Here is a 26098-nt window from a genome sequence, read left to right as displayed (position 1 = left end):
GAATTGACTTCTACCGGTGTGTCCATTTAGCTTGTATTTCATTTATCAATTCTTTCAGTATCACAATTGTATGAGAAGTATAATCACAAGGATGCTGTAGCTCCTTTTACGTCTGTACACAGCTAAGCACCATTACGATAAAAACACCATGGCAGTCAAATGGGTCTGTGGGATGTTTTTTCCCTTTAAGGAGAGTCTGCCTCTTTTCTTGTCTGGAGAGCTGTACCTGAGGGGACACCTATGACATTTCCTCATCTATGACATTTCCTCACCCAGCAAAGTCAGAGCTACTCCAGCCCAATCACTCATAATCTGACACATTTCCTTAATTAGGAATCTCAGAATCTGGGTTTGGTTTTACTTTGTTTTTTTAAGACTACTGACTCTCGAAGGCCACAATTGCATGAAGCTTTCCACAAATTTGTTATTCCAGACGATGTGGTTGGCTTCACACTGCGGTCCCCCTACTGAGCAGCCACGTAACTGTGGACAAGGGCCTGACCTTCCCGAGCCACAAATGGGCAAAGACACACGACAGATGACAGCCATCACTATTACCCTGACACCTGGCAGCAGGACTCCGAGCAGGAGCCCCCAGAAAGAACTGTCAGCAGGAACGAGCAGGACAAGGAAGCAGAAGGAAGCCTGTTTACATTCTCAAATACATACTCGATGTATTTCAGAGTCAAGTGAAAGGCAGTGCTGCCCCCGGGCGCACGCGCAGTGTTGCAGGGCTGCTTGACATTGCTCTACAAGGAGCAGGAGGAGAACCCGGAGGAGAGCGAGGCGGGCAGCATGCCAGCAGACACCGCTCTACCGAACACTTAACAGCAAAGCCACCAATAGCAGTAAAATGACCTTCAGAAGACAAAGCCATCTAAATCAGCCTCCCAAATCAGGCATGGTCGTCCTTCTTCCTTCCCTTTTGGTGACAAGAATATTTTGACCTGTTTCTGAGCTATGTTGGGGTTCACCCCCAGCCAGCCAGCTGTCCAGTGTTGTGTGCAATCACCACACGCAATGCTGTCCCCACCTACATGTATGAAAGCCTGGCTTTGTACATGGTAAGCAATGGGTTTTCTGGAAGGCTCATTATTCAGAGTAGAAGCAAAGTATCTTTTCATATGACATGGCATAGGACAGAACTTCAGTGTGAGCTGAAAGTGGACCCAACGGGATAAGCTGCAGCCTGTGAGCAGGGACGTGCTACAGACCCCACTGGGTGGGCCAGACGTCTGGAAGGCGCCCCAGAAGAACAATTCTCTGTCACCAGAGGGGTGACCAGTGACTTCCATCATACCCTATCTCTTAGAGCAAAGAGATCATTCTTAAAAATGACACTTAAAAACTGCTTGGGTTCAGGGTAGACGTGGTACGAGGAGATTCACTCAAATAACTAGGTACTTACTTGATTTACAATTTCCTGAAGTAGCTTAATGTCCTTTTCTCGTGACCCAGTGCTCTCTTCTAGCTGCAGGTGCAAGGCTGGAGAAAATGACTCTCCGACCACTTTCAATCCAGAAATGCTAAAGGAGGAAACACACACACAAGCATAAATCCCTTCCAGGCTCAGACAGCTGACACAGAAATAATTTTACAAAGACTGCATGAATGAATGTAAGAGAAACTTGTGACTTTTACCGGAAACATCCTGTGGTGGGACTCTAATGGTGACAGAGAAAGGTGACCTGCGTGCTCTGGGCAGTGCTTCCAATCTAGGACACCCTGCAATGCTAATTCTGTGAGCATGGGTGGGAAGAAGGCTCCGTGCCAGGAGATGTCTCGGGCTCACACCTCACAGAAAATACAAGAGTCACCCCCGGTCTCCCATCAGGAGATCTGCAGGCCCTGCTCCCTCACCCACCTGCGCTCAGATGGCCCCCTCCTCACAGGCCGGCTCCCCACCATCCCCAGGGGCTTCCCTCATCCCTCACTTTAGGGAAAAGTCTGTGTCGCCAATGTCTGTCACTCACTGTTTCCTGCACGGACTACTTACTACAATTGATCATGTGACATCTCCCTGCTTATCACCTCTGTCTGCAGTTTTTTATCTTGTCTTTCATAAACTACAGGGATGATTCCTCACAGTGAAGATGTTATATTTGGTCACCAGCAATATGCTTAGATTGTCAAGTTTCCTTCTCATTTGCATGTTTAATTTTAAATTTTACTTAAATTATGATTATTTTCTTCTTTAAGATTAACAGCGTAGAAATCTGCTGCTTCTCAGGCAGGAAGAGACACTTCTTTAGGAGTGAAATCCTATATTTTCAAATGATTATTACAGATGTCATGAGAAGTGTAGGCCATATTATCTAGTTAGGCTCATTTAAAGTCCATTTTTATTCTATAATAAAAATATTGTTTGATTTTTGACCTACCTCCTAGGACACAAATGGTGATACATGTCTATTTGAAATTGGGTGAAATATTTTAGATTGCTTTCATTTAGTTTTGTTTTACATAGAAAGACTTGCCTTTCTTTTATAATGAAATGAGCACAAAAAGCACTTGGTTGCATATTTTATTCCTCAAATATGTTTAGGACTTAACAAGCTTTTACTGAATGACTACTGTGTGCCAAGTATCACGTGAGATGGCGGAAGCTCACCTCACCTGCCATTCAAAGCACCCCTGAGCGTTACCAATTTGTGGCTCCTCTCTTCAAATGTAATAATCATGCTAAGATCTCTCAATAAACCAGATGGCAGATTTGAATCACAGAATCTTACAATCTAGGGCTTCTGGAATGTGGGGGAACCTTCTAGATTAGTTGTTTTACTAATGTAGAAACTAAGCAATATGCTTCCAAACTCCATTTCCTAGGTGAATTCTGCATGTGTTAAACTTGTACATAAAGAAGTATCAATTGTTTTAGGTCCTGTACTCTCAGAAAGAACTTAAAAAATTGCTTTTCAAATAGCACTTCGTATGCATTAAATTGCCTGGATTTTCCTTAATACATAAAAGGCACCTGCAGCCCAGTGGAGCTTGTTATTCGATCAAACAGGCTCATCTCACATGTTGAGAGGGGCAGGCTGGTGTGAGTAGGAATGACACAAGATGCCCTCTTTCTGGCTGCCTGGATGCCGAATGTCAGATAAAAGTTTAACTACAACCAAATGGACACCAAAGTACAGGTCGATTCAGAAACTCAGAAGCTGTGTTTCAGAGCCTATTATACTTTTTAAAGAAAAATTTGGGCGAGTCTTATTTTATCCAAATGGGTAAATACTAAGCAGAGGGCAAGGTGCAGGGAGAGAGCAGTCAGCAGTTCAGACATGGTCTCCACCACCTGCTCAGTGTGGCGAGAGTGCTGACATGGATAACTATCTGTTAGAACCTGGGGGCTCTTCAAGTTTCCAGCAAGGTGTCAAACTAGCACAGGCTGCTGACTTCCTCCTCCAAAAGCAACCTCAGAGATGAGAGAAGTGAATCACTGACCAGAGGACACTAAAAGAATCACCTAGAACACTGAAAATACTGCCTTTGAAAATGTTTATCTTTTAGATATTTATTGGAAAATAAGAAATAAAACCAACAACCTAAATATAAGAAGCAAAGAGTAAGAACATAATTCAATGAAACAAGAAAAATATGGAAGAAATCAATTAAGAAAATAAATATAATAAACAAAAAACTGAACAAAATCAAACTTAAAAAATTGTAGTAGGCAAAATCCTGGAAAGGTTATCATAAAAATGGAAAAGACAGAAATAGAAAATAAAAAGGGGAAATAATATAGACTCAAGAGAGAGAATTGCAGAGGAGGCCCAACCCAAAGGCCCCAAACCTAGAGATCCATAGAGGGGGTCCTGCTCTGAAGAAATAATTTCCAATTTCTTCCAACTGTGAAGAAAAAAACAAGCCTAGAAGTCTGATGGATATGAGATCAGTTTAGAGAAAATAATATTCTTATAAATCAGCAATAATGAAGTAGAAAACATAAGAGAAAAAACAACCCCATTCATTAGAGCAACAAAATCTATAGGTTATCCAGAAATTCCCCTTAGAGGTCCCATAGGGATACAAAGGTTTCAAGGAAAAATTTTCGGATTCCATTAAAGGACACAAAAGAAGATTCAAGCACGCGGAGAGATCACGTTCATGGATGCAAAATTCCCTCCATATTAATCAGAAAATTTGATGCAATTACAATTAAAATTCTAGAAATTTTTCAATCGAACTTGAACTTATTCCAAAACTTATATAGTGATAAAAACAGATATAGCAATAAAAAGTCTGAGGATTGAGCAAATAAACCAATGAAGTGGAAGGGAGAGTCAAAAAACAGATCCATGGGCCAGCCCCATGGCGTAGCAGTTAAGCTCAGTGCACTCCTCCTTGGCAGCCCAGGTTTGTGGATTTGGATCCTGGGCATGGACTTGCACCACTTGTCAGCCATGCTGTGATGGTGACTCACATATAAAGTGGAGGAAGACTGACACAGACGTTAGCTCAGGGCTAATCTTCCTCAAGCAAATAAAAGAGGATTGGCAAGAGAGGTTAGCTCAGGGCTAATCTCCCTCAGCAAACAAAAAAACTCACCAAAACACCAGATCCAGGTAAAAATGGGAAACTGGTACATGACAGAGACAGGAGGCAGCACCAATCAATACAAGAACGGATGTGGTGTTTAGGTGATATTTACAACCTGACCGCACTAGTCTTAAAACAAACCAGACATCCCTGTCTTGATCCCATTTCTTCCTCTAGCCACTATCCCATTTCTCCATTCCTCTTCACGGCAAAACTCCTCAAAATGGTTATCTAAGCTGTGTCCAATTCCTCCTTCCCAGTCTTTCTGGAACCTGCTTTGATGAGGCCTTCTGCCTCCACCACTGCCCTGAAATTGCTCATCAAGTTGCAATCATCTCCACACTACAGAATCAAAGGATCAATTCTCAGTTCTCTTATCTGCTCTATCAGCACAGCACGGCTGACCTGCTACTGACACACAGTCTTCACTTGGCTTCCAGAACCTTAGACTCTTCTGGTTTGCCTCTTCCTCACTGGCCACTCTCCACCTCCTTGGCTGGTTTCTGACTTCTTCACACTGAAATGCTTGAAATACTCTCTATATGCTAACGACTCAAAAGTGTATCTCAAGCTCAGGCCTCTCCCTTAAACTTCAAATTGAATAGCCAAATGCTGCTCTCTACGAGATGTCTGAAAGCTTTTCAAGCTTAACATACCCACCACGGACTTCCCCAACAAAGGAACCACCCCAAACAGTTCCACCCATCTCACTCTCTAGCAACTCCATCTAGCTGCTCAGAACAAAGACCTTAAGATCAACTTCGAGTCTTCTCTTTCTCACTCACCCTGCACAGGAACTTCAGGCAAATCCAGCTGGCTCTCCCCTCAAAGTACACCCCAAATCCAAACACTTCCCACTGCTACTATGACGTCAGAGTCACCATCATCTTACGCACACAGCACTCCAACAGTCTCCTCGCTGGTCTCCTCGCCTCTGTACTTGTCACCATGTAGTCTACTCTTCACACCACCTAAGAGTAATTTTGCTGAGACATAAGTTTAGTCATGTCACGCCACTCTTGCTCAGAACCAAGAGAAGGCTTCCTCTCTGAGCCAGGTTCCTGTCGTGGCCAACAGGGCCCGGCATACTCTGGCCCCTGTTATCTGGCCCTTCTCTTCTACTAGGTGCCCCCACCTCTCCCCTCTTGCCACAGTGGCCTCCTTGCTGTTTCGTTTCCAGTTCCCTCTAAACATCTAGACACCTGCACAACGTGCTCCCACACCCCCTTTACTGCGTTTGGTATGAGGTGCCTGTGGAGTCCTCCAAGTAGAGATACTGAATAAGCCACTGGATGTGGGACCTGGTACCCTAAAGAGTGGGATAGACTGGAGACACAAATTTGTGAGCTGCCCACGTAGAGATGTTATGAAACGACTTGAAGCTCCAGGTGTGGAAGAAGACAGTTCTCCAAGAAGGCAACAGCGAAAAGAGGAGCAAGAACTAAGCCCTGAAGAGGAGGATGTTAAAAGAAAGCCTTCAGAGGAGACCGAGATGAAACAGTTCAAAGAGGCAGAAGAAAAACTAGAAGTGTGGCGGCATAACGGAAGCCAAGGAAGAAAGAGCTGTAAGAAGGAAAGGGTGGCCAACCGTGCTGAAAGCGAATGAGGCAAACAAGATGGGCTTTGAAGAGCACCCGATGGACTTAGCCACACGGCAGTCACTGGTGACCTCCAAAGGAACGGTCTGGGCCAAGTGCAAGAGTCGAGGCAGATTTCAGCGGCTTCAAGCGTAAATGAGAGGCGAAGATGTGGAGAAGGCAGAAACAACTCGGGAAAACATCAGCGACAAGGAGAAGCTGGCTGGTGTTCTGAATTTACAGTGACTCCAATGTGCTGGGCTGTATTGATATATTAATATTTCATAAACCAATGTAACTGGAACCAATACAAATAATATTCCTCTCCCATAAATCATGCAAGAACTTTTTTTACTATCACATAGACACACCCAGAACTTTAATTATTTCTGCCTCTACTTTATCTGGAACAGGTGTGGTCTGCTCATTTATCAACTGTCCTTTCCTTTTAGTAAAGTCTCAAGTTTCCCTATCTGGCAATAGAGATAGGGCTTTCATGACCGAAAAGGCACGTTTCATCTTAGGAAAGGCAAAAAGAAACACTTTGGGCAACACGAGATAATTTTCTTTAGGGCCAGAAATCTGCCTGAGGATGTTACTAGACTCAATTTTTTTCTCAGCTCTAGAGGAATCTTAAAGAACTACTCTTGTGTAGTTAAAACAAACAAAAATACTCACAAGGTTCACTTCAATTTCACTTCTTTTCTTGTATGAATTTAAAATAAAACAGTAACCTTCTAAAGGGTGACATGGACAGTATGAACCCAATGTTATCTAATTACACAGCATACGATTATATCTTTTTATCTGTATAGATGTAGAGAGATTCTCCAATGGTTATTTCTCGTGGTAGGATGTTGAGTTAATTATTTTCATTTTTGTATCTTCTGTATTGCTATAATACTTTATTATTATTAATTATATTATTATATTTTTATAATATATATTATATATAACATTTTTATAATATACATTATATTACATATATATTATTATATTATTATTAATGAGCTTGTATCATTTTTAGAAAAACAAAGTCACGATTCTTTAAAATAATGACAAAGTGAATGCTCTGATTTTACACACACAGACCAATTTGCGTGAACTGAGTTTTTGGTTTCTTAGTTGCAATTCAGTCAAATTGACCCAAGCCTATAAAATATACCCCAAACCAAAGAGGTGACAGTCAAAATTATTCATTTGTTGTTTAAATGTGGTGCAAACTTTAGGTTGGCTGAAAACATATGAAACTTACCCTTGTAAAGCTTTGTGAATCCGTTTGCACTTTTCCTTCAACACTGCAAAAAGGCCTGAAAAAGAAATACATTTGATAGTATATTTGAAAGATCTGATTTTACTAATTCAAAATATGTTTAAAGATTTAGTTCAAGTTCATCAATTTAAAATGCTGCAAATCCTTCCACATACTAATAACACACAAATGGACAGCCAGTAACTCTCTGAAGGCCCCAGCTCTCGTCTTTGGCACATACCAACTGGCGCCTCTGCACCCCACTCTCAGCAAAACCTAGGATGAGGTTTTTCACAACAAAACAATGGCTCTTGCTCTTATCAAGATTCTATAAATAATCTGGCTAAGAGTAAAAGGGAACAAATATATTACTTATTTCTGGACCCTAAACAATTTGGTAAAAAATAGACACTGCAGTAATGTTTATGATCTTTTCCTTGATATTTTCACTTTATTGGAGGAAAATTCAAAAATTATAATAGCTGCATAGGAGGCGAGAGTGCCAGGCCGCCTGACTAGCAAGCACATGAATGTGCACATAGACACACACATGCTTCCTGATTCTCTGACTTAAAACCAATGTTGAAAATTTAGAAATTTAGAAAACTTAAAATTTAGAAATACCAAGTAAGGCTGCTTTTTCCATTTTCATTTCAGGCTTTGGTGAGGAGGTGTGATCACAGCCAAAAGCCACATTTTAAATTTAGCTGACTTTGCCTGTTAAGTAAGTTTAATGGTTGGTAAACCAGGTTTGGCCTCAGTACCCAATGATGATTCAAAGGCTGAGGGGGAAAACTAGACAACAGTTATAAAATTACATATACCAAAAATGAGTAGTACATTTCAGCTAATTTCTCAAAAAACAACAAACCAAAGGATGAGTGGCCTGGAGCTGAGCTGTCCTCCTTCAGGCATCTCCACCCACCAAGGGAGCCAGCCGCACTTTGGCTCCAGCTCCAGGAACAGGAGAGAAGCTCTAAACTGAACCCCGAGAGAGGGACACCTCCACTGCCATTCTTATAAATGCCAGATGATAATGTAATTCAGAGCCAGAGCTTTGTCTGCTAAATAATTTCTTGTGGTTAGTACCTCCAAAAGCACACCAGTAGCACGGCTAATGTAAGCTGCAAGGTCTTTGATATCCCAAGTTTAGAAGGTGATACCTGGATTCTCCTCCATGATGTTGAGGGCCTCGATGGCTGCAGCAGCTAACAGGGGAGGCAATGAAGCTGAGAAGCAGTATCCCTGGCCGGAAAGTCGCTGAGAAGAAACAAACAAATTAAAAACAAAAATCTAAAGTCACCAATCTCTGCACCACCTCCTGGACAGTGTACAAGAGGTAAGAAGGAAGATCCAGGTATGTATAAAAGTCATACATGCAACCAACACGAGGCTTTTTTAAAAAGGGAGATAATTTCTAAATATAAATATTTTGAGTGATGTTTTAAGAAATCGCCTTATAAACTAAGTTAGAATTAAATTCTGTAATTAGAAGTTGAAATTCTGAGGTGACTAATGGAGCAATTAGTTTCAGGTTTTGCTTTTATTCTTAAAAAGAACCCACCTGATGGTCAATTACAAAAGACCTGCCACAGCAGAAACCCCCGATAGAAGCGAGTGAATTCTCCATGTTGGCACTGATAAGATCAATATCATCAATCTGCCAGAGAAGAGAGACAGTGGTAGTTATTCCCCAATTTAAAGAAAAAGAAAAAGACCAATGACAAGCCTAGAGACAAAATCACTACTCATGTCAACATCTGGATTCAGACAAACTGCGTGAAAACAAAGGAAAAATCATACAAAGTCTATTGTTAAAAGGACTGATGTTTCAAAGCCTGCCTCTCAAAGTGTCTCACTTTATACTTTTTTTGCCATTTCAGCATGCACTGACAATTTATTCACAGTGGAAGAGATAAGTTAAAAGAAGATGAAATCCAAAACTGTTCGATACTAAAAACATTCAGAGGTACAAAATACCTCTTGCTATAACAGTGGTATAGCTGGCCTTCCCCATAGAAGGTACCTGAGACAAATAAAAACAAACCTATTAGTTTTGAGCACTTTTTCCCACATTCGATTTACCCTTCATCTTTTCAAAAATGAAACCAATTTATCCGAACATCATAGCAATTGAATCTTTGACCAAAGTGGACCAACTGGGCAGTGGAGAATCTAATGTGGCCCGTGGGCTTCTGAGTTCCCACTATCCTCTCAACTCCTCAGGATGCCTCTGATCCTCACCTTCTGAGTTCCCACTATCCTCTCAACTCCTCAGGACTCCTCTGATCCTCACCTTCTGCTCCAGCCTCCAGTGCCAAGTTCCATCCTGGTACACAGCAGCCACACAATAATTACTCACTGATGGCTGTGATAATGACTGGTCAAATCACATCTGGTGTTTTTCTAAGTGTTCCAGAGATCCAACAAGGAAACCTGAGTCCTCTTATTCTTTTCTTTTTTAAAAAGCTTTTATTATGAAAAAACGCAAACATATACAAAAGCAGAGAGAACAGAATAAAGAATTCCCACCACTCAGATTCAATAATTATCAACTCATGGACAATCTTGTTCCATGTACAGATTCCTACTGCCCTCATCATTTCTTTGGAGCAAATCCCAGACTTCACATGGTTTCATCTATAAATATTTTAGTGGGCACTTCTGAAAGATATGGATTCTTTCAAAAACATAATCATAAACTATTATCACACTTAAAAACTGAAAAATTTCTTAATATTATCAAATATTCACTGCTAAAAATCTCTGTCTAACAAAGCTTGTTGTTTTTTTCATGTGTGTGAGCTAACGTCTGTTGCTCATCTTCCTCCTTGTGCTTGAGGAAGATTATCCCTGAGCTAACATCTGTGCCCATCTTCCTCTATTTTGTACGTGGGACGCCACCACAGCATGGCTTGACAAGCAGTGTGTAGGTCTGCGCCCAGAATCCAAACCTGTGAAACCCGGTCCACTGACGCAGAGTGTGCAAACTTAACCACTACACCACCTGGCTGGCCCTAACAAAGCTTGCTTTTTACAGTATTTGTTTGAATCAGGATCCAAACAGGGTCCATACATTCTGCACTCAACTCAAGCCCTTGTAAATATTACCTCCATGACAACTGCTGAAAGCAGAAAACTAGAACAGTGAGTTAGACAGTGCTTTTTTCTTCTTTAAAATTTTCATGCCTTAAAAATTGCTCTAGGGGCCGGTCTGGTGGCGGGCGGTTAAGTTTTCACATTCCGCTTTGGTGGCCTGGGGTTCACTGGTTTGGATCCGGGGTGCAGACCTACCCACTGCTTGTTAAGCCATGCTGTGGCAGGCGTCCCACATGAAATAGAGGAAGGTGGGCCAGATGTCAGCTCAGAACCAATCTTCCTCAGCAAAAAGAGGAGGTTTGGTGGCAGATGTTAGCTCAGGGCTAATCTTTCTCAAAAAAAAATAAATTGCTCTAGTGTAAATTTTGCTTGAATTACATCTCCACTTACCTTAAATCCCTCAGCACACTTAACTGCCAAATGTCAGTGTGTCTCTGAGGCTATGCTTCAACCTAACTGTGTGTGACACGCATTCTGCTCTATGTTTCTCTCTAGCACTGCAGCTCTTCTAGGATGATTTTATGTTTTATAGTTCAAACCTTTAACAGAGGTTGCAAAACTTTCATGTACACGATTTGGAGAAAAACTTCCTTCCACCCACCCACACAGCGGTGGGTGAAGACAGGTCCTGCAGACGGACCGATGACACTCTTTCCTGAGGCTCCAGGAGCACAAACCACTAAGACTGGGGGAAGTTGGGGCTCATTTCCCTTCAGCAAAAGAAAACATGACAAACTCACTCCAGTCGTCTGGGATCTTGAGGGGCTTTGCTGAATCTGTGGCAGTGGTGTTTCTGACACCATACGTATAATTATGTACATATGAAAAGAGGTGGGACTCTATCAACCCCATACACACAAATTACAGAGAATACAGAATTTTAAAGATTAGAAAGATCATCCTTCCACTGCCATCAAAAATACTTTCTAAAGGACTACTTAGGAAATTCTTACTAATTTTAAGAAAAAGACAGAAGGCAAATTTAACTACTTCTAGAGAAGAGACATTGAAAGTCAGGATCAAATGCCGCCACGTAAACAGAACACAAATTCTATGATTGGCCGCTCTGAGTTTACAGGCTCCGAGGGAAGATGGGGGCCCCTGGTCTGGCTGACCTGATCCTCTGTGGGCTCTGCGAAGTGACAGACACCAAAGTTACACGACCCTGCACGTCGATGAGGAGCACTGTCTTCCACCTACGAAACCTGCCCAGCAGGATGGAACTTCATGTTTTCTATATGAGGGGATGTTCCAAAAAGGGAGAACTTACATTGATTCCAAAATGTTCGGTGACTCCTCGGCCATGCTCCCCCAGTACTCCAAATGAAAGGCTTTCCTCCAGAAAGATCCTTGCTTTGTATTTGTATTTCAACTTAACCTAAGTGGTAAATAAAATACATATATATTTAAAAATACATATATATTTAAAACACTGGCACATATATTCACCATATAAAATATACTGGGAAGAATGAAATTAAACCTAAGATAAAAGGGAGGAAAAAAAAGCATGTACAGTTGATCCTCAATATTGGTGAATTCGTATTTGTGAGTCTCCAAATCTGTAACCCCAAAATCCATACTCAGGGCATGTGCGCAGAGCAGTGAACACATGGAGTCTCCTGACGTGCGCGTTTCCACCGAGTTGCACAGGCTGCTGCTTCAGCTCAGACCGTGAACAAGAGCACTGCTCACAGTCTGTTTACTGCCACGCTTTTCACCTTGTGTGCTTTTTGTTGTTTACAATGGCCCCAAGCATAGTGCTGCAGTGCTGTGCAGTGTTCCGAAGGGCAAGGAAGCTTTGACGGGGCTTACAGAGATGCTTCCTTCTGGCATGAGTCACAGCGCTGCTGCCTGTGAGCTCAGTGTGAATGAATCAACAACACATATTAAATAAGGTGTGTGTAAGCAGAAACACACATGAAGCAAGGTTATGTACTGAGCGACTGACAAAAATGTGACCAGAGGCAAGCAGAAAACTAACTCTGTATTTGCCCTGGGGGCGACAGTTCAGTATTTGGTAATTCAGTATTTGCAACATGTTCATAGAGCATAACTATATATACTTTACAGGACATAACTGCCATGAAGAATGAGAATCCACTGTACTTCTATTTATTTATTTGAGGAAGACTAGCCCTGAGCTAACATCTACTGCCAATCCTCCTCTTTTTGCTGAGGAAGACTGGCCCTGAGCTAACATCTGTGCCCATCTTCCTCCACTTTATATGTGGGACGCCTACCACAGCGTGGCTTGCCAAGCAGTGCCATGTCTGCACCCAGGATCCAAACCAGCAAACCCCAGGCCACTGAAGTGGAACGTGCGAACTTAACTGCTGAGCCACCAGGCCGGCCTTATATTTATTTTTTTTTAAAGATTGGCACCTGAGCTAACATCTGTTACCAATCTTCTTCTTCTTCTCCCCAAAGCCCCCCAGTACATAGTTGTATATTCTAGTTGCAGGTCCTTCTGGTCCTGCTATGTGGGACGCCGCCTCAGCATGGCTTGATGAGCAGTGCTAGGTCTGCACCCAGGACCCAAACCAGTGAAACCCTGAGCCGCCAAAGCAGAGTGTGTGGACTGAACCACTCAGGCATGGGGCTGGCCCTAAGAATCCACTGTACTTTAGCTGCTCTAAAATGATTCAGTTTAACTCAGCAATACAGATTGCACAGTGCCAATTTCTAAGGAGGGAGATGTTAAGACCTTATGAGTATAGACAACAATCTATCTGTTAAATACTGGTATGATAACACATAAAAACTCCTGGGGAAATGCTACACGTATTCTTCCCTCAGTGGCACCGTGTTTTAATTTGGATTCATAGCATTTCTTAATGTAGAAGTTGTTTTCATTAATATGTTTTTCAATCTGTTTTTCCCTTTGCTTTGAAGCTTCTAAGAAACTCCTTTCTCATCAAAGGTTTAGATGCTTATTTATCTATATGTACTGCTAATTATTTCTTGGTTTTTTTTTTTTTGTTTACACATCGGGAAGCTAAATATATGCATGTTTGTGTATGGGTTTTTTCCCCCTAATGTTTAACTGAGTTACCCCTGTAGGATGTCACAACTGAATTAAAATACTGTGATTATCAGGGCTGGCACTCTAACCTAACGGTTAAGTTCGGCACGCTCTGCTTTGGCAGCCCAGGTTCAGTTCCCAGGTGTGGACCTACACCACTCGTCGGCAGCCATGCTGTGGTGGTGACCCACACAGAAGGCCTAACTGCCAAACAGTCCGAATAGTAAAATAATGAATACACACAGCTGCTCACCAATTCTGGAAGAGGACAGATAGCTCCAGTATTCACATACAGCCCTTCGGCCACAATGAAACGTCGGGTCACACGAGCCTTGCGAGGATTCTTTAAAAGGAAAAAAAGGATGTTTTAAATTTCAGTAACTCCAAACACAAAATCTGTTTCATGTTCCCTAGCATTTTCACCTTATAAGATTTAGTCATCAAAATCAATCAATCAATCATTTGAATGAATTTCAAGCTCAAGGTTTGAGATCCCATTATTTTGAGACAAAAAACAGTGCTTTCTTCTCTGACATTTTTCAGTTCACACTATGAACTAGGCAACCTCACATGCACAAACTACTTAGGCCTTCTGAGAACACTAAAATACAAATAAACACTCTAAGCCCGGAATGATGGGAAAGGGACGCAAGGGAACTTTCTGGGGGGATGGTGACATTTCAGGTCACGATGGGGCCATGATGCCTGGGTTACACGGGTATAACCATTGGTCAAAATTGTATGGTTAGAGTTTGTGGATTTCAACATTTGCCAATTTTGCCTAAAATAAAAAGAATTATAATGATGACAAGCATCATCATCATAGAGATGGAGTGGGAAGTTAGATGGAGGTTCAGATGACAGATGAACGGTGGAATGTTGATAACAAAGCTGGGAGAAGGCTATAAGGGGCTTCACTATACTATCGAGTTTCCTTTGAATGTGCCAGAAATTTTCCATAATAAAAAGTTAAACAGACAAACCCTGCTCTCCCTTATCTACCAAAAAAACAAATGGAACCCTTTTCCTTCCTTACTCCTCAACACAGGGTCAAGTAAAACTAGACTATGACCTCTGACCTCATCCAGTGATGTTTGAAGGCAGTGGGGTGGAGAGGCTTTTTCAAACAACATGCATCTTCCCACACCCCACCGATGGCAAGTCACTGATAAACCACTAGCACTGCTGAATGTGTAGATGCTGCAGATATGCCGGGCTGAAAAAACACTGAGACCCATAGATAGAGTTTGCCACTACCTTCTGATTCAAAGGCTTCTTGCCTCTAAGCTTCTGTCTAATGCACAACAAGAAACTCTGCTTTCAGGGGTGTTTTAGAACCCACAGACATTACACTCAGAAAAGCGTCTGCTGAAGTGTGCACAAGTATGCATGGCTGAGTTTTCTTGGTTGTCTTCACTCTGTCGTCAACTCAAACCCAAAGGCCGTGGGTCTGCTGGGGGTCACGGATAAGGACATGGGGCATCCTGCCTCTCCCTGCCTTTCAAAAATGAAAGGCATATTTTTCTTATGATTTTAAAATAGTCAATGTAGGAATCTTGAGAAATTGAAAACTACAAAAAAGAATTTACAAATTAGCTCACCACACCACACCTTGATATTTTGTCTTTCTTGTAAATACATAACTTTATAAGTTACTTTGTTCAAATCAAGATTTTACTGCAACAGTTTCAGGACCTGAGTATTAAAAATATTATGTTGTGAGCATTTCCGCAATCTTAATATTATTTAAAACATGATTTTAATGGAGATATCATATTACACTTGTGGACATACCAGAAATTATTTAACTATCCCCCTAATGTTGGATTTAGGTTGTTTCCCTCATTTTGTCCCTTTCACATCGCATTGTGACTATCCTTCACTCTTTGACATCACTTGTGATTATCCTCTGAAGACAGCACCCCAAATATAGGTCCAAGGGCATGGATATGTAAGAATCCTCGACTATTTGCCCGTTTACCCTCTAGAAAAGCTGTGCCAATTGAAACTCTCCCCAGAGTTCCAGGAGGGCCTTTGTCTCATCACACACATCAGTGTTGGCTCTGATTATTACTATTAAAAATGTTCCCTAATTGGACAGGCAAAAACTTCTAGCCTAATTTCTCTCATTATTAGTGAGGCCAGGTTATTTTTTACTTGCTCCTAGTTATTTGTATTTTTTCTATGGACTGCTGTTTTTAACTACTGTGCTTTTTTTTTTTTTTTTTAAGAAAAATTAATACGGAACAAGAGAATCCTAGAGGAAAAGGAATGGAAAACCATTTATGAACCACAATACTTGTGCATTTGACCAAAAAACGTTTGACCCAAATCTGGGCTAAACTGCAACATTTTAATTCACTTTCAAAGGAAAGACAAGCATTTAACATTTATTACAATGCAAAAATGAAAGTGAAAAAGAATTATTTCTAAAAACCAAAATGTAAAGTTACTTAGGAAGCCTCTTTTTGGCAGGAAAATGTGGTAAAAATTAATTAGTAAAAAGGTAAAAAGTATAAAATGGAAATAAAATTCAAGATAATTGTATTTCTTGTTACTCATAAAAAAAGTTCCACTGATTATAAATCTTGTAAAACACACACACACACAAAACTTGAATATGATGCTTTCCAAATTTGTACAATACTAACTTGGTAAAATAAACTCTACAGCAGACTGGTTCATTGGTCACACTTTCCAAGGCAGTGTTCTTCAATCTGGCAGCATTCTATTACTGAATCAGAACAAAGGCCATTTTTTTTACAATTTGTAGAAAGAAATTCATCAGTGAAACGGTCTCAATCTGAAGATTCCCTATAGATTCTTCTAAATTGTGTAACTATGAAACACTGGCCTAAAGCACGTCCAGCATAAAATAGCAAGCGTCTATGCATATTCATTACGAGAATGTGTATATTCATGAAGTGCTGCTCTTGGGCTGTCACCTAAACAAAGATGAGAGAATCCTAAAGGAATAATGCAAATATCTGGGAAGATGGAAATTAACACAAAATTAATGAACACGATGAGCGTTTTTATCAGTTACTCTGGTAATAAATGAGCTGCACTGAAAAATTCCTCCTGAAAGTGGTGTTTGAAACAAAGGATGTGGTGACCAGGTTCCCAGTACAGTCCACACATAATGGTTCCTGCTGCAGAACCACAGACCAGAACGACCTTTTCCGCCCAAGTCATCAGGGGAAAATAAAAGATAAATCTAACGGTGATGCTTTGAACACATATCCTCTGCGACACTCTCTAATCAGAACACCAAAGAGCTAGTCCCACCTCTCCGCCCTCCCCAAGGGGCTCCGCAGGGGCTGGGGAAGAAGTGTAAATGAGCTGCAAGGCGGAAGGAAACCTGGCTGGGGCAGTTGTTCCCCACAGGTAGCAGCTGCTCAGAGCTCCAGGATGAAGGTGGGGTGGGGAGAAAAAGTCTCACTTTCTTCATAAATTCATAAACTCAGATCTGCTGCCGTTGTTTCTTCCAGTTAATTGATATACGATTCATTCTGATATGAATAAGCCTGTTTTGAATTCACTAGGTACATCTCAATAACGCCCTAATGAGTTCTGGTGTTACTTCTGTAGAGTTGAGAATATACATTCCTCCCACCCCAAAAGTGCACACGGTTTTTCTCCCTCTCTTCTAGAAAGCTGCCTGGATTACCTTCCCCCAAATTTGCCATATATAATTACGGCAATGACAAGGCAATTACAATCAGACTTGGCTCTCTAACACGAGGTACATTTAATAAGCAGGAACGCCCTTGATATCCAAATGTGATCTGCAGGCAAGTTTTCATGACAAATTACCATTTCATATATAATTTAGGTGGCTAGAAAGTACAAAAGAACTGTATAATTTTCTTCAAAAGAATCATACCTTTTGATCTTCGATCTCTTGTTCTTTTAGTAGTCGCTCCAGGTCAGCCATATCATTATGCTTAAATAACTTAATGTCACTGCGTGATGCTTGCAATCCCTTCTGAATAGCAAAGCAGGCAGCTCTATCTCTGCAAGGAAGAGAGACCCACCAAAGTGGGGTTTAAAGGGCCTTGTCAACATTCTCAGAAAGGAGTGCTTGCTTTTCCAAGCTGACCAAGATCCACTTGTTAACTTGAACATGGCAAATAAACACCACCTCTGAACATTTATACGTTGTTGTTTGCACTTCCCTCTGCAAGTCCTTTTCACATAACGACCACATTGGTTCTATTCCCAGAAGCACACTCTTAGCATATTTTAACCTCTCAGAAATCAGCATGCATCTTACAATGGATGGAATATCAGTATACTCCTAGTAATTTTCTTTCTAAGAAATACATGAACTTTCGGTGCATCTCGCCATCACTAACATCTCTGATTTGACTGGCACACTACTCTGCCATTACTTTCTCATGAGAAGCAATACTGGATCGTTGACTCTACATAACCCAGGAGAGAACTCTGGGTCTTGCAGATTAAACTTCAGTTAGCTCTTTCTTCTAAATTGGGTTAATTAGAGGAGTTAATTAGGGGTTAATATTTTTGTAATTCAGTTGTATTATTTAAAAGTATATGCAAGATTTCTGGGAAGATGGAGTAGACATACTTTCCCCACTTTCCTCACTAGGTACAATAAAAAACCCTGGACATTACACATAAAACAAACATAAGACGACTCTGAAAGGTGGAGAGAAAAGGCAGACTGGCCAGGCAGCTGAGAAATGACATAAAATGAATTTCCTGCATTTTCCCAACTTGGAGATGATGAAACTGGCCAAGTGGAAATGCCAAAGGGCACAGACACAAAAGCTCTTACAGGCAACAGGACAGGAAGGGGCAGCCCAGCAAACAACAATGGCTCCACTGCAGCCAAACCACAGAAAAACCTGGGCCCACTCCCCCCAACACCAGCAAAGCCTGAGGGGAACGTAGACTAATCCTTAGGAGCTATCAGAAGGTAACCCAACACCCCCCAGGGTGGTGTCAGAGAAGGGAGCCAGGACTTTTAACCCTGCCGAACGGTAACAAGTGGCCCCCACTGTGGTGTCAGTGCAGACCACGTGGAGAGCCACAACTTCCACCTCCATGCAGTGAGGAGCACCCTCTCTCTCTTGGCTCCGGCTGTGTCAGAGAAGGCTCCAGGGAGAGACTCTCATCAACAGCTGTGGAAATGAAAACACCCCACCTCGGTGTCAATGGAGGCTGAGTGAGGACCCCGGACTTGTACCTCTGCCTGGCAGTAAAAGGCAGCGGTGCCCCCTGCCCCTGTGGAAGAGTGTCAGAGAAATCCAATTAAAACAGAAGGTTTAAATAAAGCAGAAACCGTAATAGCATAACATGAAAATGTCCAGGTTTCAATCAAATATCATTTGCCAGTGATATCACTATGACAATACCAAGAACCAGAAGATATCAACAGAATGAAAGAAAACAATCAACAAATGCCAATATTGAGATGACAGAGATGTCAGGATTATCTGACAATGATTTTAGAGCAATCAGGATAAAATTATTTCAATGAGTAATTATAAACATGTTCAAAACAAATGAAAAAACAAAAAGCCTCAGCAAAGAAATAGAGAATACAAAGAAGACTCCTGTAGAGATGTTAGAACCAAAAAACAAAATAACGAAAAGGAAAAGCTCAGTGGACGGGCTCAGAAGCAGAATGGAGGAGAGAGAGGAAAGAATCAGTGAACTGAAAGATGTAACAACAGAAATTAGTCAATGTAAACTAGACAGAAAACAGACTAGAAAGAAAAGAACAGAGCCTCAGGGACCTGTGGGATACAATAAAAGATGCAACATTCACGCCAGTGGGCTTTCAGAGAAGAGAAAGAGGGTGGAGCTAAAAAGGTACTCAGAGAAATAATGGCTGAAAATGTCCCAAATTTGGCAAGAGGCTTAAATCTACAGAATAAAGAAGCTGAGCGAAACTCAAACAGATAAATCCAAACAAACAAATGCCAAAACAATAAAAGTCAACCTTCTGAAAACTAAAGGCAAAGAAAAAATCTTGAAAGCACCCCAAGGAAAACGACACCTCACAAATAAGAGAAAAACAATTTGAGTAACAACAGATTTCTCATCAAAAACAAGAGAGACTAGAAAAAAGTGTCACAATATATTCCAAATGCTGAAAGAAAAGAACTGCAAACCAAGAATCCTATAAGTAACAAAAATATTCTTTAGGAGTGAAGGGGAAATCAACATATTCACAGTTGAAGGAAAACTGAGAGAATGGCTAACTGAAGTTCTCTACATAGAAAAAATAAGGAAAAGAAAAGAAAAGAATCTTCGATTATCAGGAAATACGAAAGAACACAGTAAGTAAAAATATGGATAAACACACTAGGCTTTTCTTGCCCTCTTGAGTTTTCTAAGTTATTTTCGATGGTTAAAGTAGAAATTATAACACTGTCTGATGTGGTTCTCCATGTATATACAGGAAACATGTAAAACAATGACAAACAAGGAAACTAAAGGAATGTAAGGGAAGGTAAAGGTTTCTATACTTGAACTGCTAAAATGATAACACCAGTAGAATGTGATAATTTATGTATATATTTAGAGGAAGGAATGATTAAAAAAACTACACAAAGAGAAACAGTCTAAAACACTACGGATAAATAAAAATGTTCAACTAACCCAAAGAAAGGCAGGAAAAAGAAAACAGAAAAACAAAAAACAGAAGAAACAAGAAACAAAAACTAAAATGGCAGATTTAAGTCCTCACACATCACCCATAATTACATTATAAGTAATGGCCAAAATATACAATTTAAAGACAGAGATTGGCAGAGGGGACTAAACACGACCCACCATATGCTGTCTGTAAGAAACTTACTTCAAATGTAATGATATAGGTAGGAGGGCATATAGATGCTATATGAAATATAGGTAGTGAGTGTATACATACATGCAAACAATCATCAAGGGAAAGCGAAACGCCTATGTTAGTATCTGATAAAGTAGACTTTGGAACAGAGAAAATTACCAGAGACAGAGAATGACATTACATAATGATAACAAGGTCAATTAACCACGAAAACTTATCTTAAATATGCACCAAACAACAGAGCTGCAAAAGGTGAGATGCAAAAACTGATAAAAATGAAAGGAGAAATAGATCACAACTATGACAATTGACAGAACTACTAGACAGAAAATCAGCAACGATATTATAGAACTCAACAACACCATAACCAACAAGATCTAGTTGTCATTTATAAAAAGCTCCACTGAACAACAGCAGAATATTCTTTCTTAAGTGATCATGTAACATCTTCCAAGACAGACCACATCATGAGCCATAAAACAAACTGCAACAAATTAAAAATCTCTAATCATTTGGAAACTAAATAACATATTTGTGAATAATCCATGGGTCAAAGAGAAAGTTTACAGGGAAATAAAATACAATGAACTAAATGAAAATGCAAATAAACACATCAAAATTCGTGGGACATGACTAAAGCAATGCTGAGAGGGAAATTCACAGCATTAATTGCATTAGAAAAGAGGAAAAGTCTCAAAGCAATGATCGAAGTTCCCACCTCAAGAATCTAGGGAAAAAAAGAGCAAAATGAGCCAAAAATAAGCAGAAGGCAGGAAATAGCACCAGAAATCAATAGAGTTGAAAACAAAAATACAATGGAGAAAAATCAGTGAAACAAAGAGCTGATCTCTGAAAAGATCAATAAAATTAATAAGCCTGTAGCAAGACTGACAAAAAAAAGAGTAGACACAAATCACCAGTCAGGAATGAAACAAGGGATATCGCTGCAGGCTCTGCAGACATTTGACAACTCAGAAGTAATGGATCAATTCCTTGAAAATGGTCCAAAATGGACCAATTCCTCAACTCACCCAATATGACAGATAATTTGAATAGCCTTATGAATACTAAGGAAGTTGAATTCATAATTAAAATACTTCCAAAGAATAAATCTCCAGGCCCAGTTGGTTTTACTGGAGAATTCTAGGAAATGTTTAAGGAATTAACAATTTTACACAATTTCTCCAGAAAATTTTTTCTGGAGACTTCTCAGTTGATTTTAGGAAGTATTAGCCTGATGTCAAGACTAGACAAAGTCCAAAACAAAGTAAACACCACTAGCCATCCAGGAAATGTAAATTAAAACCACAATAAGGTATCTCTACATACCCACCAGAATGGCCAAAATAAAAAAACAGTGACAACACCAAATGCTGAGGATGTGGAGAAATTAGATCACTTGTACACTGATGGGAATATAAAATGGTGCAGCCACTCTGGAAAACAGTTTGGCAATTTCTTAAAAAACTAAACATGTAATACCCATACAACCCAGCAACCATACTCCTTGGCATATATCCCAGAGAAATAAAAACTTACGTTCACAGAAAAACCTGTACGTGAATGTTTACAGCAGCTTTATTTGTAACAGCCTCAAACTGGAAACAACTCAGCTGTCATTAAGAGGAGAATGCTTCAACAAACCACTGCATCCATACCAGGAACTACGACTCAGCAATCAAAAGGAACAAACTCTTGATCCATGCAACAACTTAAATGAATCTCCAGAAAAATAATGCTGAGTGAAAAAAGCAAATCTCAAAATGCTACCCACTGATACGACTGCATTTGTAGGACAATCTTGAAACAACAAAATTATAGCAATGGAGAACAGATCAGTGGTTGCCAGGGTTAAGCAGTGGGTATGGTGGGAGGGACACGGGTATGGCAACATAAGGGATCCTTGTGGTGATGGAAATATTCTGTCTCTTGACTTCATCAGTGTCAATCTCACAGCTGTAAAATTGTATTCTAGTTTTGTAAGAGGTGACCGCTGGGGTAGACTCGATAAAAGCACACAGAATTACTTCTTACAAGCGTGAATCCACGATGATCTCAATATAAAACATTTCATTAAGAAAAAGTACATGTTTAATACGAACATAGACTTAGTAGGGTGACCAGGACAGACTTAAGCACATGAACAACCACTGTGCTGAGACCTACTATTGGCAAAACACTACCACTAGTTACTAAAAGGAAGAAACGAAGCATCAGACATGTTGTCTATGTCTAATAAATTTATCAAAAACCATTTATCAAACAATTTACTAAACGGCATCTTCACCTCTAGTGTTCCTACTTTCAAATTAATTTCAGGCAGAATATTTAAAATTTTGTATAAGAGAAATAGTTCAGTTGTCTAACGATTCGCTGGAAACTGAAGTTGTAAGACAATGGGTGTAACGTTTGAAAGGGAATTTAGCCCAGGTTTCCTAGCAGGTAAAACCAAAAGGGCAATATAGTATTTATCATCTGACAAAAGCATACAAGCTCAAGCGTAGCTGTAAACTTTTTCTGGACTTAAATCTCAAGAAGGGATTCATGGCGGGGGCTTGTACAAAGTGAGACTGGATGCCCCTGTAGTTGTCTGTTAACTATGCTGTACTGAACACCTAGAGACACTGTTGAAACCAGCAGTTCTCGAGTTTCTGCTGAGTCTTTCTTATTACAGTCATGTGCCACTTAACGATGGGGAGACGTTCTAAGAAATGCATCATTAGGTGATTTTGTGGTCATGCGAACATCACAGACTGCACTTACACAAACCTCATGGTACAGCCTACTACACACCTAGGCTACATGGTACCAACCTTATGGGACCACTGTCATATATGTGGTCCTTCATTGACTGAAATGTCGTTATGCAGCACACGACTGTATTTGATTTTTAAGTATGTGCAAAAAATTAATAAAAACATTCATTTTCATGTTCACATCAGGAAACGATACTACTCAGGCTCAGGCCACATGCTGGAATGCTCCCAGGTTGTTGCTGGGCTATGGGGAAAATGGGCCACACGAGTCCTGAAAAGCCCCAGGCAGAGCCAGCACCATAGCGTGTGCCTGAGCCTGCTGCATGAGCAGGAGTTCCAAGAGTGAGTGAGAAGCAGGCACAAATAAAAGGATTATTCTGGCTGTGGTGTTAAAAAGAAAAAAAACGAAATAAAAGTAAACTTGAGACCTAAAATTAAAAGAGGCATTTAATAGCCCACTCAAAAGATGACAGAGGGGCTGGGCCAGCGGTGTAGTGGTGAAGTTCTCGTGCTTCGCTTCTGTGACCCAGAGTTCCCAGGTTCAGATCCAGGGCATGGACCTAGCACTGCTTGCCAAGCCACGCTGTGGTGGCATCCCACATAAAATAGAGGGAGACTGGCACAGATGTTAGCTCAGGGACAGTCTTCCTCACAAAAAAAAAAGATGACAGAGGCTTAGGCTAGAGGCAGGTGCTTCTGACGGGTATAACCAGCTGCCTGGATTACACCTGCCCTCGCTCCACTCCGCTCCATGGTAAACAGCAGTCCACGCATCCAGTGCACAGCACACAAGTGTAGATTTGCTCATGGAAAGTTAAGCAGTCCCCACCTCATGGCTCCTATGTTCTTAACAGCCATAAAGCAAGATCAGCAGAGACCAGGAGTTTGCGGTGGGGATATTGAGAAGCGGAGTGACTTTGCCACATGGTGTGAGTGACCACATGGGTTGTGACCACAGACTCACAGGAAGCCACGCTGTCACAGAGCCACACAGGGAAGGAAGACGGGTGGCCTCAACCTGGGTAAGTCTGGCCTTCTTGACATCAATAAATAAAATTATAACGGCCGATAACTGAGTACCGACACTTCTAGGAATCCTTCTAGTGATGGTCTCTCAAACTGTGTAGAATTAGTTGCTGGGGTGACTAAATATTTCTTTAAAAACAAAAAATAAATCTTATTTTAGGCAGATGACCTCTAACAAAGGAACTCCCCAGGAGGGTCAACACTATCTCCAAAGGAATTTCGATTTGAAATGTAGGTAAAGGTCACTTACGCAAACACAATGTCCCCTCTTTTAGAGTAAGCAGGAATAGCACTGGCTATAGTGGCAAACCCATACGAGTATATGATGGCTTCTTCTGTCTTCATAAATCTTGCCAGGCGGTCTTCCAGATCCAAGTGCACATCTATTCCAATAGTCAAAGTTAAATGGTTAGACTGCCTTATAATCCTTTTATTCAACTACGAAACAAAGAAAGTAACGTAAAGCAGTTTAGTTATTAACACTTTCACCTTATGGCCAAAATGAAATTACTTTTAAGTTATACTTTAAATTACAAATTATACAATCTACTAAGATACTTCTGGGCCAAAACAATTTATAGAATCTGTGAACTGAATCAGCTCCTCATCTCTCCAAAAAACACGTCCTGGGGCAGCTCCCACTCCGGGTCTTGCTTTCATATCCCTCAACCACAAGAACTCGAGGCCCAGTGACTTTACCTGCTTTAACTTCCCTCAGCCAACAACACTGAGGCTTTATCAGTGTAAGACATTTGTTTTATCAACACCCTTTTGCATTTTAGCAGATGGTACCAAACCAGGCACTAAGGCAAATATCAACTAGCTTTCAAAAGGAAACAAAAGAAAAAAGAAAAGTAGTTCATTCGAAGAGAACCCGGCACACTCTGCATCAAGACAGTGAGAGCTGGAACGGTGGTGGTCACCCCTCCAACAGTCTGTGTCAGCACTTAGTTGTGGCACCTGCCATCACTCTGCAGGACTGAGCTTCTGTCTGAATTTCTTTTTAAGTGTACTGGGGAATCAAGTTCACAGTACAAAGAAAACATGGTCCTTTTATAGAAGCAGCTTAAGAAGAATGTTGATGTAATAATGGGGCTAAATCCTAACCACTAAACTGGTACTTTTTCCCTCTCTTACATCACAGTTCCTTGCAGCCTTTCACCTTGCCAGGCTAAGCCAGGAGCCTTCACGCCCTGGGCTGGAGGAACCAGCGACGTCTAGCATGAACAGTGTGCTGACTGACACTGAACCTGAAAACTTCAAAGTGGTTTTCAAAGGAGGCGTCTCCCAGGAGACAAAAGGATTTTTAAAACTTCCTTTAGCTCTTTTAACAGCAAGACCCGAGCCTGAGAATTAGATGAGAGTTTTTCCACATGCCCTGTGCAAGGAGACCTCAGAAGCTGACATAGGGAGGGTGCAGCCAGGCCCCTCCAGTCTTGCAGATTCACGAGAGAAGAGGGGAAACAGAGGTGGTAAAGACACATTTTGAGACCATGGAAGAGGGAGCCGCGGCACGTGCACTGAGGGGAACTTGGAAGTCGAGGCAGTTGCAGGGGACTCAGACGTTCCCCACTGAGGGGTGGTGGGGAGGGCTGATGGCCTGGCAGAGCCCTCCCACCCAGACGTCGGGGTCCCATGGGTGGGGGCATCACTCCAGGAGACTGGTGAACTGCCGCCCCTCAGCATGAGCCTTCCCTTCAGGGAGCACCAGCACTGGCGCCTCACTGCAGAGACCAGGGAGAAGGCCAAGCCCTGCCCCTCCCTGCTCCAGAAGGACAGGGATGCCACCTCACCCCCAGAAGCCTTCTTAGTGGGAAGCAGGAGAGGGACAAGACCCGAAGGACTGAGAAACACGAAAGAGATGACTTAACCCAGCTGGGTACAAAGCTTGATTTTGAGTGGACTAAGTATTTCCACTGTAAGGACAGAGACATGGTTAACTGTCAAGGGTAGGGCTTCCACCACCTTCCAGGAAGGGACAAGTGAGTAAGGCCAGTT

The 26098-nt window shown here is 41.2% G+C and overlaps 1 protein-coding gene across 3 annotated transcripts in view; it reads right to left on the bottom strand.

Moving 5' to 3' along the window:
• The window catches only part of SPTLC1 (serine palmitoyltransferase long chain base subunit 1), a 49384-nt gene that overhangs the window by 4836 nt on the left and 18450 nt on the right, over window positions 1-26098 (bottom strand). For all 3 annotated transcript variants that reach the window (XR_011431612.1, XM_001497125.6, XM_070248804.1), the window contains exons 6-13: window positions 24351-24483; window positions 17379-17508; window positions 13746-13835; window positions 11738-11845; window positions 8933-9028; window positions 8532-8628; window positions 7372-7426; window positions 1409-1526 (exon numbers count right to left, since the gene is read on the bottom strand). Coding sequence is in view for 2 of the 3 variants with exons in the window: in XM_001497125.6 (XP_001497175.1) it covers window positions 1409-1526; window positions 7372-7426; window positions 8532-8628; window positions 8933-9028; window positions 11738-11845; window positions 13746-13835; window positions 17379-17508; window positions 24351-24483 (827 nt within the window). In the remaining variant the exon portion in view is untranslated. The remainder of the gene's footprint in view (window positions 1-1408; window positions 1527-7371; window positions 7427-8531; window positions 8629-8932; window positions 9029-11737; window positions 11846-13745; window positions 13836-17378; window positions 17509-24350; window positions 24484-26098) is intronic.

The sequence above is a fragment of the Equus caballus genome, chromosome 23 (assembly GCF_041296265.1).
Source record: "Equus caballus isolate H_3958 breed thoroughbred chromosome 23, TB-T2T, whole genome shotgun sequence".
Classification (NCBI taxonomy): domain Eukaryota; kingdom Metazoa; phylum Chordata; class Mammalia; order Perissodactyla; family Equidae; genus Equus; species Equus caballus.
Note: the sequence above shows the minus strand (reverse complement) of the source record. Positions and strands in the feature narration are given on the sequence as shown.